The sequence below is a fragment of the Ambystoma mexicanum genome, chromosome 6p (genome assembly GCF_040938575.1).
Source record: "Ambystoma mexicanum isolate Mex_15411 chromosome 6p, UKY_AmexF1_1, whole genome shotgun sequence".
NCBI classification, from domain to species: Eukaryota; Metazoa; Chordata; class Amphibia; order Caudata; family Ambystomatidae; genus Ambystoma; species Ambystoma mexicanum.
In genome coordinates, this window is record NC_090935.1 from 62,074,157 (window position 1) to 62,095,004 (window position 20,848).

The window sequence follows — 20,848 nt, forward strand, 5'->3', positions numbered from 1 at the left end:
TGCAGCAGGATTAATGTAACGCTCACCTGATTCTCGCAGAGGCGCCGGTCTTGACTGGGCGACTACCGTATCTTCAAAGGTGATGTGTAGCACCCGGTTGGCTCTTTGGGCTGGACCTCTGTGCACTGTATGCCTGACGTGTAGAGTAAGATGTCTTAGGTAAGTGAATGCCGAGCTCTCCATCTGCCTCGGGGCAGGGTGCTGTAACCAGTTTCTTCACTGGATAGGTAGCGCAGGCCTCTTGACTTCAGGGGACTGCTGTCCGTCGTTTACTGCACGAACGGTAAGTTTCGAGTCATTCAAATGTCTTTAAAGTCTTTAGTAATGATGTCTCTTGTTTTGCAGGGTTCCGGCGATGGCGGATGACGGGCTGAAGTGAGTTGAAGATGGAGCCCGTGTGATGAATAGAAGCGCCTGGAAGCACGTAAGTAAGCGCTTGTTGCCTGCTACACTATGCGCTCTAACTGTCTTTTTATTTTGCAGGTACGAGTTCGGAGCGGCTGCAGGGTGCCGGAATACCCACTGGATTAGATGTGGAAAGGAGTAATGGCACGTGAGTATTAAAGTTCCCCAATGTCTTTAAACGCACCTTGTTTTGTCTTTCAGATGTGGGATGCAGCGCCGAAGGCCTCCGGAGCGTGCGAAAGTTGGTAAACTTTTGTCTTTCAGATGCCGGAATGCAGTGTGAAGACCTCCGGAGCGCACGAAGAGTAGGTAAGCCTTTGCCTTTCAGATGCCGGAATGCTAACCTGTTCTTTCTTGTCTTTATAGGTGTTGCTGAAGACTGGATTCAGGATGGTAAGCCTTTGCCTTTCAGATGCCGGAATGCTAACCTGTTCTTTCTTGTCTTTATAGGTGTTGCTGAAGACTGGATTCAGGATGGTAAGCCTTTTTCCTTAGGCCCAGGACCGGATGCAGAAGACACGATGAGCGTTCTGCTGCAGAGGTTGCAGAATAACGCAAAGCAAGATTCATCCACCGGGTGTGGTTTAAATAGCCTCCTGTAGTACTTAGGTGTCTCCTTCCACAGCCACGCCTAAGTAAGAAAAGAGTTCCTGGTAAGAAAAGAGTTCCTGCCTTCCAGAAGAGTTCCAGTGTTCTGAATCTAGGGAGTGGCTCCAGCCCCACCAAACAGGAAAAGTAGTTCCAAACAGAAGAGGATCAGAGGCTCAACTGGCAGGCAAGTAAGCAACATGGTCTGCTGAAGGTAAGTCCACCCAAGCATTATGAGCCCGGCGCTTCCAGCGCTGGGACTGGGCATATTTATGAGCCTGGTGCCACTGGCGCCAGGACTGGGTCCAAAAGGTCCCAATTGGGACTGGTTGGCACTCGGAACCTGGGTTATGGATCTGCTTCCAAGGGAGTTGGGAAAACCCTGACCTTTTGGAAGCAGAGATCATGACAGTACCCCCCCTCAAGGCCCCTCCCAAACCGGGCTTCTCCGGGGGTTTTGGCTTGTCAGGAAATGTTCGGTGAAATCTTTTGATTAGGCGAGGAGCGTGGACATATTCAGCAGGTTCCCATGATCTCTCTTGGGGGCCGTAGCCTTTCCAGTCAATTAGGTAGAATAGTTTAGATTTGGAGATCTTGGAGTCCAGAATGCTTTTGACTTCAAACTCGAGTTCTCCATCCACTAGGATAGGTTTTGGAGATTTGGTTAGTCGGGTTTGAGGTTGCACGGGTTTTAATAGAGAGACGTGGAAGACCGGATATATCTTCATGTGCGGGGGCAAGTCCAACTTGACCGCTACTGGGTTTACTATGGTAGTGATGGAATAGGGACCAAGGTATCTTGGGTTGAATGTGCGTGGCCCTTTTAGAGATAGATATTTGGTGGATAACCAGACTTGATCACCTACTTGATAGTGAGGGGCTTCCTTCCGATGTTGATCTGCTCCTTTCTTGTATTGTTCTTTAGCCCTTTGAAGGTGAGAAATAGCTTCCTTAAAGGCTTGGGTGATTGTAGAATGCAGGTAGTCTACTGCTGGTGTTTCAAGATCTTGGAGGGGATCCAACTCCGAGGTTCGAGGGTGACTGCCGTACAAAAGAAAAAACGGGGTTTTCCCAGTTCCCGAATGGACAGAGTTATTGTAGGCATACTCGGCTATCCAAAGGATATCTTTCCAAGTTTTTTCAGTTTGTTGCAGCATGCAGCGTAAATACTGTTCCAGAGTTTGATTGGTCCTCTCGGTTTGTCCGTCGGTCTGAGGGTGGTGACTGGTCGATAGTCTCACATCAATTTGAGCCGACCGACAGCAACTTCGCCAAAAATGAGAAATAAATTGACTACCTCGATCCGAAATTAGAACCGAAGGAAAACCATGCAGTCGGACGATGTTTTCGAGAAATTCTCGGGCCAGAGTTGCTGCTGTTGGCAAGCCTTTGAGCGGAATGAAATGCGCCATCTTGGAGAATAAGTCCACGATTACTAGAATCGTATTGTATCCGGAGCATGGAGGTAGATCGGTGATGAAGTCCATAGAAAGCGTATGCCAAGGGCGAGGTGGGATGTCAATAGGGCGTAAGAGGCCTGCTGGTCTTTCCTTTTGACTCTTGTTTTGGGCGCATACTCCACAGGACATTATAAAGTCTCTGATATCTTTTTTCCAAGACGGCCACCAGAAGTAGCGCTTGATCTTTTCTGAGGTCTTGGCTATACCGGGATGACCTTCCATTAAAGAGTCGTGATAACAAGAGATTACTTTTTTCTGTAAATCTGTGCTGGGTAGGTATAATCGTTCTTGGAAATACAATAAGTTGTCCTTTACTGCAAAGTCCTTTCCCTGCAGATGCCAATTCTGTATGTCTGCTGGAGTTACAAGTTGCCTGGCTTTATCCTTAACTTCCTCTATGGATTCTGTGGCGATTACACCCAGAATTCTTTGTTCGGGAATGATTGGTACAGGTTTAGGGTTGAGCAAGTGTTCTTCCACTCCCATCCGAGAAAGGGCATCGGCTTTACCGTTCTTTGTACCAGGTCGATAGGTAATTATGAAGTCAAACTCGGCAAAGAATAATGCCCAACGGAGTTGTCTAGAGGATTGGGCTTTTGCGGTCTTCAAATATTGCAGGTTTCGGTGATCCGTAATCACAGTAACGGTGTGTCGGGCCCCCAGCAGATAATGCCGCCAAGCCTTAAAGGCAGACTTGATAGCCAGAAGTTCCTTGTCAGTAATCGTGTAATTGATTTCAGGAGGCGAGAATTTGCGGGACCAAAATGCCACGGGATGCAACTGATTGGTTACCGGGTCCTTTTGTGATAGAACTGCCCCCATGGCAAGGCTTGAAGCATCAGTTTGCACGATGTAGGGGAGTTCGGGGCGAGGGTGTTTTAAGATTGGTGCAGAGATAAATTTAGTCTTCAAATCCTGGAAAGCTTGTTCCGCCTCGGTAGACCATTCAAAACGTTTGTTTTTCTTTAACAAGGCAGTGATGGGCTGGACTATTTGAGAGAATTCGGGGATAAACCTGCGGTAAAAGTTAGCGAAGCCTAACATGCTTTGCACACCTTTTACGGAGGATGGTGATGGCCATTTGAGAACTGCATCGACCTTCTTTGAATCCATACGCACTCCGCCAGGTGATAATATGAATCCCAAGAATTCAACTTCAGTCACGTTGAAAACACATTTTAACAACTTAGCGAAAAGTTTGTGTTGACGCAATCTTTCGAGGACCATTTTCACATGTTTCCGATGTTCAGATTCCGATGAAGAATAAACGAGGATGTCGTCAATGTAAACAACAACACATATATCTATGAGCTCTCTGAGGACATCGTTCATAAAATATTGAAAGGCGGCCGGGGCATTGCAAAGTCCGAAGGGCATGACCTGATATTCAAATAGCCCATACTTGGTGCGGAAGGCCGTCTTCCATTCATCGCCCTCTTTTACTCGTACCAAGTGGTAAGCTCCTCTAAGATCCAGCTTTGTATATATGCATGCTTTTCTGACTTGGTCCAGGAGTTCAGGGATCAAAGGTAACGGATATCTATTCTTAACGGTGATCTGGTTCAGGGAGCGATAATCGATACAAGTTCTAAGGTCTCCTTCCTTTTTTGGAACGAAGAACAAAGCTGAAGAAGCAGGGGACTTGGAAGGACGAATAAACCCATTTGCCAGGTATTGATCCAGGTATTGTCGAAGGTGAAGGTTCTCAGGCTCGGTGAGGGCATAAATTCTACTACAAGGAGGAGTAGATCCAGGTATCAGGTCTATCTGGCAGTCATAAGACCTATGAGGAGGTAGAGAGTTAGCCTGATCCTTCCGGAAAACATCTTGGTATTCTAGGTATTCGGGAGGTAACTGGGGAGTCTCTGAAGAAATTGCGGCCAGTGCAACACCAGGTGGAGGGTGACAAGTAGAGACACATTCTGGAAACTGGACCGTTCTTGCTCGCCAATCGATCAGAGGATTGTGTTTCTCTAACCAAGGTATTCCTAGAATAATCTGAAACTGAGGGGCCTTGATCACATCGAACACGATCTTCTCATGGTGTCCATCTTGACTTACTAGCGTCACCTCTTGAGTGGTATGCGTTACTGGCCCGGGGGCTATCTCCGTACCATCCACCGTAGTAATGACGTCCTTTACAGCCTTGGGACAAAGAGTTAGATTCATCCTCAAAACCATTTCATGATCCACATAATTGCCGATGGCACCGCTGTCGACGTAAGCTTCAATTGCATGTAATCGATCCGGATTATCAGGGCTAATGAGGACCATAGGTATCACGAAATGCGAGGTCACGGAACTGGTTTTCACGCTCGGCAAGAGGACCTCTATTCTTGTCGGGCGAGGTCGTTTCCCTGCTCAGAGTTTGTAACTTTGGTAACTGCAGCTCCTACTGCCTTCTTGGCAGGTTTCACCGGACAGTCTCGAAGAAAGTGCCCTGAGTTTCCGCAATATAGGCATAATTGCAACTGTTTCCTCCTTTCCCGCTCCCTTTGTGTTAGAGGACCTTTCAGACCCCCTATTTGCATGGGTTCCCCGGAGTCTACTCCTTTGGAAGGAGTTGGCGGTTTGGAAAATACTCGAGCATCAAACTTGGAACGATCGGCCTTCCTGTTCTGCAGCCTGTGATCTATTTGAACGACCAAGTCTATATAATCCGAACAGTCTTGTGGGGGATTCACTACTTGGGCTAAAACGTCTTTGAGCTCTCCACGTAGACCTCTATAAAACAGCGTAATCCTTTTGTCCTCAGGCCATTGAGTTTCCACTATTAGTCTATTGAAAGATGCAATATAAGCCAAAAGGTCTTGATTACCCTGTCGCAACGAAAGAAGCTCATTGTCCAAGGCCTGCCCCTGTGAATGTCTTGCGAACAGTTTTTCCATACTAAGCTGAAAGGCTTGAAAATCATGGAGAACCGGATCATCTTGATTAACTAGAGGGATCGACCAGTCTGCCGCATTGCCACTAAGGTACGAAAGTACAAAAGCTACTTTTGCTTGATCAGTTGGAAAGGCTGCTGGCCGGCATAAGAAGTGCAACCGGCACTGATTGATAAATACTGCAAACCTCTTTGGGTCACCAGAAAATCGTTCGGGCGGAGCCAGAGGTACATTCCCAGGTAGGTTGATCTGCACTGGATTCATAGAGGATGTTGAAGGAAGATTTGCCCCTGATGCGGGTAACGGGGTCTGTCCGGCTTGTGACTGTAGCACTTGTCTATCAAGATTGTCTGTTCTCTCCTTGGAAATAATTAGTTCCCTTCTTAGAGCATTCGTTTCCTGACGAGCTGCATGCACTTCTGCCCTTAGTTCCCCAAGTAACCGGGCTAGGGGGTCAGTATCCGAGGTTTCCATAGCGCCTGGGTGAGAGTTTTGCGGTAGGCTTTGCGTTCTGTAACGCTCACCTGATTCTCGCAGAGGCGCCGGTCTTGACTGGGCGACTACCGTATCTTCAAAGGTGATGTGTAGCACCCGGTTGGCTCTTTGGGCTGGACCTCTGTGCACTGTATGCCTGACGTGTAGAGTAAGATGTCTTAGGTAAGTAAATGCCGAGCTCTCCATCTGCCTCGGGGCAGGGTGCTGTAACCAGTTTCTTCACTGGATAGGTAGCGCAGGCCTCTTGACTTCAGGGGACTGCTGTCCGTCGTTTACTGCACGAACGGTAAGTTTCGAGTCATTCAAATGTCTTTAAAGTCTTTAGTAATGATGTCTCTTGTTTTGCAGGGTTCCGGCGATGGCGGATGACGGGCTGAGGTGAGTTGAAGATGGAGCCCGTGTGATGAATGGAAGCGCCTGGAAGCACGTAAGTAAGCGCTTGTTGCCTGCTTCACTATGCGCTCTAACTGTCTTTTTATTTTGCAGGTACGAGTTCGGAGCGGCTGCAGGGTGCCGGAATACCCACTGGATTAGATGTGGAAAGGAGTAATGGCACGTGAGTATTAAAGTTCCCCAATGTCTTTAAACGCACCTTGTTTTGTCTTTCAGATGCGGGATGCAGCGCCGAAGGCCTCCGGAGCGTGCGAAGAGTTGGTAAACTTTTGTCTTTCAGATGCCGGAATGCAGTGTGAAGACCTCCGGAGCGCAAGAAGAGTAGGTAAGCCTTTGCCTTTCAGATGCCGGAATGCTAACCTGTTCTTTCTTGTCTTTATAGGTGTTGCTGAAGACTGGATTCAGGATGGTAAGCCTTTGCCTTTCAGATGCCGGAATGCTAACCTGTTCTTTCTTGTCTTTATAGGTGTTGCTGAAGACTGGATTCAGGATGGTAAGCCTTTTTCCTTAGGCCCAGGACCGGATGCAGAAGACACGATGAGCGTTCTGCTGCAGAGGTTGCAGAATAACGCAAAGCAAGATTCATCCACCGGGTGTGGTTTAAATAGCCTCCTGTAGTGCTTAGGCGTCTCCTTCCACAGCCACGCCTAAGTAAGAAAAGAGTTCCTGGTAAGAAAAGAGTTCCTGCCTTCCAGAAGAGTTCCAGTGTTCTGAATCTAGGGAGTGGCTCCAGCCCCACCCAACAGGAAAAGTAGTTCCAAACAGAAGAGGATCAGAGGCTCAACTGGCAGGCAAGTAAGCAGCATGGTCTGCTGAAGGTAAGTCCACCCAAGCATTATGAGCCCGGCGCTTCCAGCGCTGGGACTGGGCATATTTATGAGCCTGGTGCCACTGGCGCCAGGACTGGGTCCAAAAGGTCCCAATTGGGACTGGTTGGCACTCGGAACCTGGGTTATGGATCTGCTTCCAAGGGAGTTGGGAAAACCCTGACCTTTTGGAAGCAGAGATCATGACAATTAAACAGCAAATGTGATGCATGGCTAATCTTCACAGTTCTATCTAAATGTGACGCATGGCCGGCTAATCTTCACATTTCTTAATAAGACTGGCGCATAGCGTATCTGACCAATTCTATCTGATGTGACGCATGGCTAGTCTTCGCAATTCTGTCTAAAATTTGAATACAACAAAAGTGCTCTCTGGCTTCCAACGTAACTCTATTGAACATAAATGTGAAATGTCATGGAGCCTCAAACAAAGTGGTAAAATGCTGGCAAACAATCTTAAAGCTAGAAGAGAACAAGATTGTAGCCATGAACGGCAAATACTTGCAAACCAAGATAAAGATATTATTGAGGTCTTCCAAGACACCTATGAGAAATTCTACAAATTAGAGTGTGCAACCTCGACAGAAGACATAAAGAACTTTCAGAACCAAAGACCAATGGCATGGTATGACGAAATTGACGAAATGCATTTGTAGTTGTGATATCAATAACAGAAACCAGCAATGGTATCAACCAAACTGAGGGAAATCACTATTTCTTGATGGATTCCTGATAGATTTATATCAAACTTTCAGGCACCTCATATCTCCACATCTGCTGGCCTTTTCTGCACGAACCCCCAACCAACCGCCCAAAGGATTCTTTTTGCAGAAGACTGCATTACTGTTATTTCGAAAATGAGAAAGAGCCAAATATAATGAAAAACAACAGACCAACCAATCTGACCAATTTTGGCTGCAAAATATATACGTGAAATATCCTTGCCATAAGACTAGAAAAGGCGCCTCTGATACTGGTCACACCAGCATAGTCGAAATGTGAAAATGAACCACTAAACTTCACTGATCTTCTGGCAAACCTCTGGCTCCCTAATCATGAATTTGAAAACTATCTCAAGATCAGTACGGTATTGAAAGCAACACCCTGTCAAACCTAGACTCAAGCCACTCAAGCCCCTACTCTGGAAACGCAAGTCCCACCAATATGGGAAAAAACGTAAATATTGAACTAAATCTTAAAGAATGGTCCTGCCTTTGCGACAGATGTTTAAAGCCCCCAGAGGTGCAAGCAAATCCAGACACTGCTATTTATACAACATAGAGAGCTCTGGATCCCGCAAAACTATACAAGGCGAACACCGAAGAAAACCAGGTGTATGGATGGTCCAAAGATGTGGGCCAAAATTGAACATTGGAACAAACGCTATTTAACTGCCTTCAACTAAAGCCCTGCCAATCTAAGACTGCATATGTGAACATTTTGAAACTCGATACCACAGCCTACGTGCAAACCATAATGGTAAAACATTGTAAAAAGCCCTATAAGTGTCTCCTGAACTCTGCTCTGTGATTAGACAATATGATGCCTTCTGCGGTATAAGGAATCACCAGTAACTGAAAACAAAAAGCCCTCCTTAATGTGCCTCAGGTGTAACACCCATGCCATTTTGGAGGCTCAGAGGGATGCTTTTGTATTTATCTGGTCAGTAAATTGGTAGAAAGATGCCTCGGACGTTGTTTATTGGTTGGCTGGCTCTGTACAGCAGTGAGGGGTCCTGTCAGAAGGTGGCAGAATGAAGGCTGTCAAATGGCTCTCTTACGCAGATGATGAAAATACACAGGGAGGCCTATAGTACTTGATAAGGGAGGTGAGATTGATGCTATGGAGAAAGAGTTGAGAATAAACCCGCAAAAAACTACGATTATTAGATTTGCAACTTGTCTCAAGAAATCACATTGCTACATATGGCATGTTGGCAACGTGTCTATATTGCCATCTACAAAGAATATATATTTGGGTTTAACATTGGATACATTGGATATATTGATTTCTTGCCCTTTGTGGTTGGACAAACTGAAAACTATAGCCGATGAAATTAGCATCACAGATGAGGAAAATGTACATAAAATATTTAGTTTCATTTTGACACTTCTAATTGACTTTCATAAATGAAAGTCATTGAGCCTCATTACGAGGACGGCGGCAACCCGCCGGTGCTATTGGCGGATTGCCACCGTCCCCGTAACACTGAATCCGCTGCCTGATATCCCGGTGCCACTGTGACATTACAAGTCCCGGCGGCCCAGGATATCAGGCGGCGGATTCGGGAAGTCCCCATTCCCGTGGAGTCCCATAGGACCACACGGGAATGATATGACATGGCATTTATAACGCGCCTATACACAAGTGTTTCAAGGCGCAACGAGGCAAAGGAGAGGGAACAAATGGAAGACAGAGACAACGATCTTACTAGGCCAGGTGACATTGAGATTGCGCAAGTGCAGGGGAGAGGGGTGGGGAAAAGTGCAAGGGGAACGGGGAGGGGACAGTGCAGTACATGGGATCAAACAATAAAAAGTGCAGCCTGCTGGTGGCAAGTGCAAGGGTAAGTGTGGACAGCAGGTGTCAAAAGTGCAGGTAGGCGGACTGTAGGGTTACAGATACAGACCCAAGTGCAAGGGTTGCTGGGCGTAGTGCAAGTATGCAACTGGCGGGGAGGGGACGTGGGCCCGAGATCAGAGGGTAGCCAGATGGCCAGTGCAGTTTCAATTTCAGCCCGGAATTCAGCAGGGGAGAGGAAGAGAGAAGCAGAAGCAAAGAGGAAAGTCTTGTCGTGCTTTCCGGATCCGAATATTGTTTTTCCTCAAGTTTTAGAGAGGCAAGGAGACTGTTCCAGAGGGAGGCACCAGCCGAAGAAAGAGATCTACCACCAACTTGACTGACCCTGAGGGAGTTGGAGGCGGTGGAGCGAAGAGCTCGAGTTGGTAGATATTTACAAAGAGAGAGTTGGAGGTATTGAGGCCCCAGGCCCCAGAAGGCCTAGTGGGCAAAAATGCAGAGGGTCTTGAACTTAATCCTTGTAGCCAATGGGAGCCAGTGTAGAGATTTCAGTGCTGGAAAGATACGATCCCTGGGCTTGAGGCCAAGGAAAAGTCTCGCACTCCTGTTCTGGATGAGTTGCAGAGGGCAGAGAGTAGAAGCAGGCAGTTTTAGAAAGGGGCTGTTGCAGTAGTCTAGCCTAGAGCAAACCAGAGCTCTGGAGACAGTGAGCTTCTGGGTTCACGGAATCACTGGCACCACTACTAATGGTGCTGGTGCTTCCATGACAACTCTGCTTTCCGGGGCCATTGCACCCGGCAGGTCAGACCTCCCTGGTGCTACTGCCCTGGCAGGCACAGTTGTAGTTTGCCGGTCCGGAAAGGGTGCCAGTAAGTTGCAACCGGCACCCTTATTTCCAGACCGGCAAACTCGGAACAAGGCCCATACTGTCCTTGCTATACTGCCAGGAGTTATTTATGGTAACTACTTCCATAAAATGGGACACAATAGAGTCCCTAGTGTGGAAACGGGTCTTAAATCTCCTTCATTCAGTACCAATTTTGGTATTACGATATGAATTGGGTATCACATCCATGAAGTGCTTCTTAGACTGGAAGGTGATATCTTTATACAAACAACACCTAATTTCAAGTAAAGATTTGTTATTTGGTCTGATTGATGAAGAATGTCGAAACATGACTGTTGGCCCTGGAGTGAACGTTTACAAACAGGCTGAAAACATCTTAGGGTCCTGTACGGATGCAGGAGTATGGGTCTGACACAATGGTGTCATATTGGCTGGCAAAGACCTTTATTAAATGAAAATAAAGGAGGAAAAACCCTAACTATCCCTAATACTAAGAGGGGTTTCCCTGCCTCAACTAATAAGCTAAGGGTACTGTCAGAATGTCCAAAATAGTAAAGGTCCAGCGTTGTGTCAAAACCTTACACTAATTTACAACTAAGGATAAAGTCACCGCCCCCTTCCGATTAGGGTCTTCTTTACTCTGGATTGGAGTATTTGACAGATTCTTGGGAAAAAACATATACCCGGAGGGATGTCTCCTTCCACTGGATTTCTCTTAGTGTTCCAATTTTATACAATGATTGCACTGTTTTCCTTCTTTTAATGTTCCACAGATTTAGGAAGGGTTAGGATTCCCTTCCACAGGGTTTATTCTCAACTTTATATTTGATTGCGGGTTCTAGACCTTAGCTAGCTGACAAGTCTATCTTCTGCCCAAAGTCCTGCGAAGTAGAGGAATGGTCCTTCTCTGACTTACTTAGGCCGGTTCTTCACTTTCTTAACATTAGCCTCTGTATGTATTCTCCTCCCAGATGCAGTAATGCGGTGGTGTGCCAAAATTACGTTGGTTGTTTTTATGGGTGTGGGTCCACTTTCTTCTTTCTCTGTTTAGTCCACCTGGTATACTACCCTGCCAGGTACTGTGACTATGCCGATTTCTCTGGAGGCCTTGATTACCTTTGTGGGTGTAGGTCCCAGATGCACACTTTATTCCTTCTATGTTTAGTCCACCTGGTATACTACCCTGCCAGGTACTGTGACTATGCCGATTTCTCTGGAGGCCTTGATTACCTTTGTGGGTGTAGGTCCCAGATGCACACTTTATTCCTTCTATGTTTAGTCCACCTGGTATACTACCCTGCCAGGTACTGTGACTATGCCGATTTCTCTGGAGGCCTTGATTACCTTTGTGGGTGTGGGTCCCAGATGCACACTTTATTCCTTCTATGTTTAGTCCACCTGGTATACTACCCTGCCAGGTTCTATGACTATGATTATTGCTCGGGAAGCCTGGATTGCCTTGTGAGTGTGGGTCCCAGACTCTCATTCTTCTCTTTCTATATTCAGTCCACCTGGTATACTAGCCTGCCAGGTAGTGTGACTAGGATGAGTGGTGTGGATGCTTTCCACACTGATTATATATTCACTGTCGGGGTCCATGACCCATGACTTTTGTTTCTTTCCAGGTTCCGAGCTTCTACACCAGTGTCCTGGGCCCCTTTCGCCTCCCCTTGCATCCACGTACGTGTCTGTATGGTCCGCTGTGTTCTTAGGGCTTCTGTGATGCGTCGGGCCCGACTCAGTGCTTCTTTGCTGGTCAACGTCTGCCTGTTGCTTGCAGCGGTCTCGTGAGGGAAACGTTTTTTTGGCGGTCATGCTTCATATTCCACACATTCGTAGACTCCACAGGGCGTCAGGAGCTTCTACCCCCTTTTTCCAGGAGCGGTCCCTTCAGACCAGTCCGTTCCTAGCAGTATTGTGCTCCCGTTGTGGCATCCCGGTCTGGCTTCTCTACACTTCCTCCTTCTCTGAACTCTCGGTTCCTCCATGGAGGTCTTGACGACTGTCTGACTACTTCCTCAGTTTTTATACACACATAATGTCCATATTGACTAGACCGTTCTCGCATCTTCTGCTCTTCATCACTTTGCGCCTCTTCCTCGTCGCAGTATAACAGATGTTACTTCCTTCTAGGTTGTTCTTACTGTTCCTCGTATCAGCTTTACAATGGTATTCACATGGGTGGTTCCTACTCGTCTCCGTCTTGGTATTAGGTAGTGTGTTTGTAATATTCGACCTTACAGGCATACATAGAGCTTTGGGGAACTCTGTTACCCTTCTCAGGATTATAGGGTGAGGGAGTTAGGAAAAGGGGATTTGTTAGATACTGTGTTCCCCATTTGTTGTCATCACTCATCCCATAAAGGTTTCCTTTCACAGGTAATCCACCCCAGGAGGATTATTGGACTGTGGCCACACCACCCTGGCCCCATGGGAAGGGTCCTCCCAATGGGAGAAGGGACAACATCCAAGGATTTGTCAACGTCCATAGAGCGTACAAATGACCAACTATGTGAAAATCCTTGTGAGGCTAAAGAAGTCTTGTTGCAGTATGACTGGATAAGAACAATTGGAAGAATGAGAAATTTGAAGGTACACTCAAGCATCTCCATGCTGGACAAACCATACGGTATCGCCCTTGATATCTAATTTGTTTTCAAATTCTTATTTCAGGTCTCAATATGTACATTTTAGAATGAATCTGAAACTTAGAAATCAGATTTAAAGTATTAGAGATCATACAAATGGAACCTCTGACTTATGCTCTTTTGGAAATGATGCAACTAGCGTTCAGTCGCTGAAACACATACTGACCAATTGTATTTCTCAAAGGGACCTCCAAAAACAGGTCTTTGGATGGTTTGTACACACAGAAAACTGGATCCGTACGGATGAATTTTGGTTTAGAATATCTAACAGGGAAGGACCTCAACTTGTAATTGATGCTATAAAACTCTTGAATAGCCTAAATGTGATTTAATCTGCCCTCCAAAACTGAATTTGAATCTTCTTTTTACAATGAGGAGGAAGAAATAAATGTACTACGTTTGTATTGTTTAAGGTTATGTGAGTAACCAATTCACAAATTTAAAAAGACACAATAATAGGGAAGCAGGCGATGACTACGAAGAGAGTTTGAGTAGGAAAGTGAATAGAGAGATTCTTAGGTGAATGGTGCACTAAACAAAGCAGTTAGCAGGGAGGAGACCAAATTAGGATGTCACAAAATGGGAGCTGTGGTAGGGGAGAATCCACATACAGAATGGCGGGAACACTACCATTTTGTGATTCAAGACATAATGATATTGATCCCAGGAGAGAGGTTGCTCATGCGGTTAGGCATGGGTGAGGCAAGCCGGAAAGGATCATTATGTATTGATGACAGACTGATTGTAAACATCTCCAGGGATGTCCTCCTGGCACAACCCATTACCATCCTCTCTAGGGATTGGCCAGCCAAATATCTGTCAGGGTCAAGTTATGGGAGAACTGATTTCTATTGGTGTCTGGTTTGATTATCTCCACATCTGCTAGTTCCCAGTTGCCTGTTAGTTCCCAAATGCTCTATCTGGGGTGAACCTGACTGAAAATGACATTCTCTTATAGGAAAGGAGGGTGGCCTCCTAAGAGCAGAAACAAAAGGATTGGGTAAAGCCAGAGAAAAGGGAGACACACAAACAAGGGGGAGGAAAGTGTCTGAAGCAATGATATCTAAGGAAAGCCTAGGGACCATATCCCCAAGAACGTGGTCCAGCTGTTGGTAAAGACTGGTCTGAAACACTAGAATAAGACTTCCGATTCCAGGCAGTAGAAGATAAATTGTGGGGTGCAGCCCTCCTGAGCTGTCTACAGACAGCTGAAATTGATGTAATCATTCAGTTGGCTAATGTGGAAAGGCCCATTTATGATCAAACAAAGTCTGCTGTCTTGCAGAACCCACGAGTGACACCTCAGGAACTTTTGAGAGCTCACAAAAAGGGGGTTGCTTCTGTTATCAGCTCCTGGCCCTCCTTAGAATATAGCCTACCTTCAACCTGAGCTACCAAAAGAGGAGAAGGAGGCATACCTCTCTAGCTATGCCCGTTTCACCTTTATAATTGGGATCACTGCTGGTTTAGTAGTAGTTTGGGGCTGAGTAAGTGTTTGGCCACTACTAATATCACCCAACATGCTTTGGGGCTCTCACATTTCCTATTCTCAGTACCTCAAACCGAACTCATACTTGAGGCCATGCCTAACTCGACAGCTCCTGCTCATGGATGATCCAATTACTGTTATAAAAATTCTCATAAGCCGAAGTGACCGATCCCGATGGACCCTAAGGCTAGGCTCGAACAAACCATTGCCGCTTCCTGCATGTCATGTCCCAATGTCCTATCCATAACTCTTCCTCATTTTAATTTCTTTACATGGTCTTTAGTCTTCACCATCGTTAGTTTTAGCTACTTCCTTTCTCCATTCATCTCTACTCCCTTTCTTTGCACCTCTACTTTCCCATTGTCCCTCTTTGATACGAATTCTTCATCTGTTTCTATGATCAAGAACTACATTAGTCAAGTTTACAAACAAGTTAGTATTGTAATCAGGTAGTTTATTGATTGTGACTTTGTAATACCAAATGCTACATCATTTCCAATGACTTTATACAACCCAAAACTACTGTTCCTTAAGCGCATGGAGAGCATCCAAATGGCAGCGGTGTGCGAAACAAATATCCCGATCCCAATAAAACAGAGGCACGCAACCTGCAGCTCTCTAGATGTCCCAGCATATGATTCCCATGATGCCTCACCATTGACTGTGTTAGCTAGATCCGAATGGAGTTGTAGTTCAAAACAATTGCAGAGCCAAATGTGGCCCATCCTTGCAATAATATAACGCACCCACTGTGGGCAGATCAGCGATTGAGAGGAGTGCAAACTTTAAAGTGAACATAGAGGCATCAGAAGCAGAGGGTGCACTTGTCTGACAGAAGAGCAGTGCTGCTGATAAAAGCTCTATGTACTGTAGGACAGGGATTGTTCAAGCAGACTCATCTTTTAGAATGTATAGTTCTTTTTTCATATTTCTTTTGATGTGAAGAGCCTTCTATGGCTTTTCTGGAGGGCAAACATAACTTGAATTATTTTCACGTTTTTTTGTTGTAATTTAGCTTAAATCATTTAAGATATTTTAATCTCATGTGTTTTTGTTTCCTATATCCAGCTGTGGTAGGTGTCTTGTGGGGTGCATGATCCGTATCCATCAGCCACAGGAGGATGGCGCTGGGGAGATCTGCTACTGGGGCAGACACGTCTTTATGGGCTACTTGAACATGCCGGAGATGACAATGGAGGCCTTGGATGAGGAAGGATGGCTGCACTCCGGGGACCTGGGCAAGCTTGACCAGGACGGCTTCTTGTATGTTACTGGCAGAATCAAAGGTGAGAGAGGATTGGGCGATACTTGAAATATTTAGAGGGAAGGCATTAAGTAGGGTGAGAAAGATTGGGTCCCCAAATTACCCTATAAGGGCCATGGCCTAAGAAGCAAAAGGGAGTAGCCAAGTTAAAGTGAACCAAAATCTTGTGTCTAATGGAAAGGAGTCTAAAATAACTTTGCAAAGCACCAAAATATGTATTTAGCATATTTCACTCACTTCCTGCTTCCTTTGTGATTTTATTTTGGCATTGGTGTGAATTATGGGGCGTTATAGAGGAGTTTTGAAGGGGTTTGTTAGTTGTTTGTGCTTTTTGGGGGTTTCTTGAGCCCTGTGGTATCCCTTGTCTGTGTTTCTTTCCTAGGCTACACTCTTGTGTTTTGTACCCTTACTCTATAGTAAAGAAAAATTAAAAAGTCAAAAAAGGTTCCTTTTGTACTTTTCCCTGCGCCTTTTTTTCACAAAAAGATAAACAATTCAAAAAACATCCCTTTTGTTCCTTTCCAAGTTTTGTTTTCACATTTGTGTCAACCCAAAGATAAAAAATGTCAAGAAGCAAAATAATTTTCCCAACACCTTTCCTTCCAATTTTTACTTTTGTGTATACCTGAGAAGTCTTCCTGTGTTACGCCATATTCCGAAGTGCCATGTGTAATCTGAAATCTGTATATCAGGTTAGCATGGTATTTTGTCCAAATATTCTGCCACCAGCCAGTGACAAATGGTTGGGCTGTGCAAGTACCTCACAGGCAACCTTGTGAAGGTGTACTGACACCCATTCCAAAAAATAAAAACGGCACCTGACACACCACAGCAATTGGTACAGAGACCAATGCATTGGCTAAATCTAACACTGCATACCAGATTCCCTCAAACCTTTGTACGTTCTCGAGTCTGGGACTGCAGGGACCAAAGGAGGAGTGTGTTTGTTCCATTCTCTATAATCCACCATCATCCTCCAGCTCCCATCTGCTTTTTTCTGTGGGTAAATCAGATTATTCCAAGCAGTAGTAACAGCACGTACCACTCTTGCTTCTACATATCCCTTAATAGTGTCTGAAATTTCTTTATGTCCTCCGGGATTGCGGTATTGCTTCATAGATACAAGCTTTGTGGCCAAAGGCACATGCACCAGTGGGTTTTTCAATTTGCCTACAATAACTGGTGTACAAATCAATGCTTTTACTCCAAATTTATATGTTTTACCTCCTAGTCCCACAGTCAACCCCTCCAAAATGTCAAAACCAATTATATACTTAGGTATTGGGAAACACTTGATATTTCTGCTTTGACAAATTGCCTATCTTCATTTCCACTCCTGTCTGTACTGCAGGTCTGGTCTTTCCTTTCCCCCCAGCCTAGTAATGGTTAAGAGTCAACCTTTAAATCCTGAAGGATTTCCATGAATCAATGAGGCCTCTGCCCCGGTGTGTATCAAAGCCCGGACCTCTTGTCTGTTTCCAGGTTTCAAAAATATCTTAACATTAACATGAGATCGTCATATACGAGCAGAAGTTGCTGTGGTGTGGCCATAATCCTAGTCAAATTTGGTATGAGTGTATACGGACTCAGACTCTAACAGTGCACTCACCACTTTTCTCAAATCAGTATATGTTAGCTGGTACTGGGAAGGGATCCCCATAGACCCTTCTCCCGGCTCCTCTTCAGGAGGTGCTGAAGGTTAAGTGTCCCTTTTCTGCTTGGACACCACATGTCTCTTAAATTGTTTATAGCACTCATTCCCAGCAAACCCTCTTTTTTTGTACAACTCAAACATTTCCCTGGTTTCAATATCATCAATTTCCTCCCGAAGCACACCATCATTCAACAATGCCAAAAACATGTCCTTTGTTCACACATTGGAGTCTCTACTATCTTGTCTCCTGCCTTCTGATCTTCTCTCACTGTGCCCCCCTCTTTCTCGCAGTCTGTCCTCACCTTCGTCCCATTCACCCAGATCTGGCAATTGCCGAATAGCATCCACTACTTCATCAGTTGCCTTCCCAGTCATGCCCCATAACAAAGTCATAATGACACTCTTATATGCTAGTGGGGCAGTTCTTATGACCATATTTCTGGTTCACATTGACAATGGCACCTCCCCCATATATACTGGTTCATCTACATGAACTGCTTCCTTCATAGCATGTTCTCTGGTTTTCTGAACTGCCTCCTTCAATGTACATCACTTCTTTTCCTCTGTGGGCCAATCCCTGGTGATCGGATATTTGCGGTTACACCCTTGTGCCGCTAGGTGCAACAGAGATACCTGAGAAGCTTGGCCATTCGCAACTGGAGGAGGCCCAGCCCACAATGGTTCTTGTATGTTAGTGTCACTGAACAAAGGCAAGAAGGGTGGGGTTTCTGTGGAATCAACCAGAAGGCCCTCAGCACGCCATCATACATTCGCACCATCCAGGTGAGTAAAGGCTCCCCAAATTCTGCCTCAGATGAGTAATAATCGTACCAACCTCATGTTGTGTGTAATCTTCCAGTGTGGTCAAATCCACAACACCCCAAACCGGATTATGGGGATCGGGCCAGCGCTGCGCCTAGTTACTGGCTTAGCAGCTACAGCCTTTTCATCTTGTTTTAATTCCGATTCTGCACTCTCAGTCAGTAGAATTCCAAATATCACCATCCAATTTATCAGGATCCCAGTCTGCCCCTGCAGTAGCAATCACAGCAGCAACTTTCCTTTTGTTGACACTGCCACAGCGCTTCTTATATTTATATAGAGCAACTCTAGCAGCCGTCCTTTCAGCAATTTCCTGATATGTCTGTGATTTATCATGCCCGATTTAAATTGGAATTGCTGCATCAGTGATATATGTTTCTCAGCAGCTAACTCATTTTCCAAGCGCAAAACCTCCTTCCTTAATTCAACATTCCTTTGGTGCATTTTTCTATATGTATATAAAAGAATCCAACCACGTCTCTCAAGAGCAACACATTCTTTTCCATTTGCACATGGACCTGCTGTAAGCAAGACAGTACCTCAGCGGGCCCATCCATGCCCAAACCTTCCTCCCATGGCTCGCACAGCCCAGAACTGCATGCCCATTCCTTTGCCAACTTATCATTTTGGTCCTTCACCCAGCCAGGAAGAACAACACTAAGGCAATCTCCGCCTGCAGAAGATACCTTATCTCTCTTCCTAAACAAGATACTCATATTTACAACAATTTTAATGATCTATTCACAATAACATATTCACTGCAGCCAGAACACAGTCACACAAAGCGCACAATTAAAACAAACACTGATTAGCACAGCCTAACTCCAGCTGCAAAGGAAATAAAATACTCACTTTCACTATAATAATTGCATACCAGCGTTGAAACATAGATCCTTTGATGCCTGGAATTAATCATCACAAGAAATCCTGTTTGTGATGCCAAAATATTTTGCTTTCCAAAAAGTCCATTGATATATTTCTTATTTTCTCCCCAGTACACTGAATGAAAAAACACCATTGGATGCTGGGAGACAATCATCCACATATACACACGTAGCTAGATTATACACCAAAACATACACAAAGGAATAAATGCAACAAGAACACTAAATGAATACATAAAAAGAAGTGTAATAAAATACATCAGTGATACAGCGTTAAAGAATGCCCTCATCATGCCAGAAAGACTGCACTGGAAAGCTCTCCAACAGGCAGACAGAGAGATCTTATCGACGGGCCTGGAACGATGCGTCCATCTTCCAGCAAAGCTTCCTCTGTCTGACTCTCGGGTGCCCCCCTTTGTAAGCCAAAACTTTCTGTCTTTTTCCAAGTCTCTGCCAATTCAAAAGTTCCCATGAGCCTCCGGCTGGAGTGACCAATAGCAACCCATAAAAAACAAAGCTTTTTCCTTTCTCATGAAAGCAGACTACATTCACCTACATTCCATAACAAGATTATGATTATCAGGTACCAGCCAGCACGGGCTCAGTCACAGCCATCTATTTGTGTGACTTTTTCTCCAACATGTTCTTGAAGCATTGCAAAATAACATAAGCAATAGACATCACTGGAAACATGTTTTCCAATGTAATAAAACGAAAAGAGCTTGCATCAAGTGAAGCTTGATGGACATTTGCTTCACTGTGGCTTGAAGCAAATGTCCATTATAGCTCTGGGTGCACTGCACACAAGCGCTATATTTGAGTAAACAGTACACATAGTCGCTATGTTTTAGTAAAAAGCACACATAGGCGCTATGTTTTAATCAAAAGCATTACATTACATTAAAACACAAAATTCCCAAGTGTTTGCTATTCCTGCCTTAAAGCAGAGGGGTTCCAAATGATAATCTGAATATCTAGGTCTGTGATGTTCAGAAAAGTGTCTTCAAATTGAAACCAAGTGAAATATCTGAGTTAAAAGCACACTCTCTACTGAGAGTGAGAAAGAGACTCAAAATTGAAGAGAGATGTTTCACTGCATGGTGTTAAAGGAAAAGTGTTCCATCTATTGAGAAAAGTATGTATTAAATAACGGTTGTGCTAGAGCCTTGCTAAAAATGAACAACCTGTGCATGTCAGATTTCTTGTTACCAGCAGAAACATGCTACAGGTATTTAAGTAAAGCCACTTACCAATTACAAAAAGCACTGTGGGGGCCTTCTACTGAGCACAAACATGGGTCAAATACCCTGTTCCATGGTACGTCTTCCACTCAGGTGGCTCTACAACCACTCACTGCACTCTTTCACAGAGGAGAAATAACCATTTGCATTCAAGTCTTTGTCCCACCCACAAGGGCAGTCCAGCACCGAAAAGCTAAGCAATTCTCCTCTGAACAAGAGTACCAGTAGCAACCCCACCCTTAGTACCCTGCAACTGGAGCCGTGGGGGGGCTGTGGCATGGGGTCTGTTATAACAGACAAACAGATCACTTAATGTGTCACTGGGTACCTAGCTGGGCACCTGTGACTTTACATTTTGCACCATTCAATCTCTTCTTTTAACCCTATTTTCCAACTGTTAGTAAGATAAATGAGCTCTTGTCCTCT

General features: G+C 45.1%; 1 protein-coding gene across 2 annotated transcripts in view; it reads left to right on the plus strand.

Moving 5' to 3' along the window:
• Nucleotides 1-20,848, plus strand: part of LOC138511212 (long-chain-fatty-acid--CoA ligase ACSBG2-like) — a 791,265-nt gene that overhangs the window by 506,613 nt on the left and 263,804 nt on the right. For both annotated transcript variants that reach the window (XM_069626739.1, XM_069626740.1), the window contains one exon: nt 15,626-15,843. In XM_069626739.1, the coding sequence (XP_069482840.1) occupies nt 15,626-15,843 (218 nt within the window). The remainder of the gene's footprint in view (nt 1-15,625; nt 15,844-20,848) is intronic.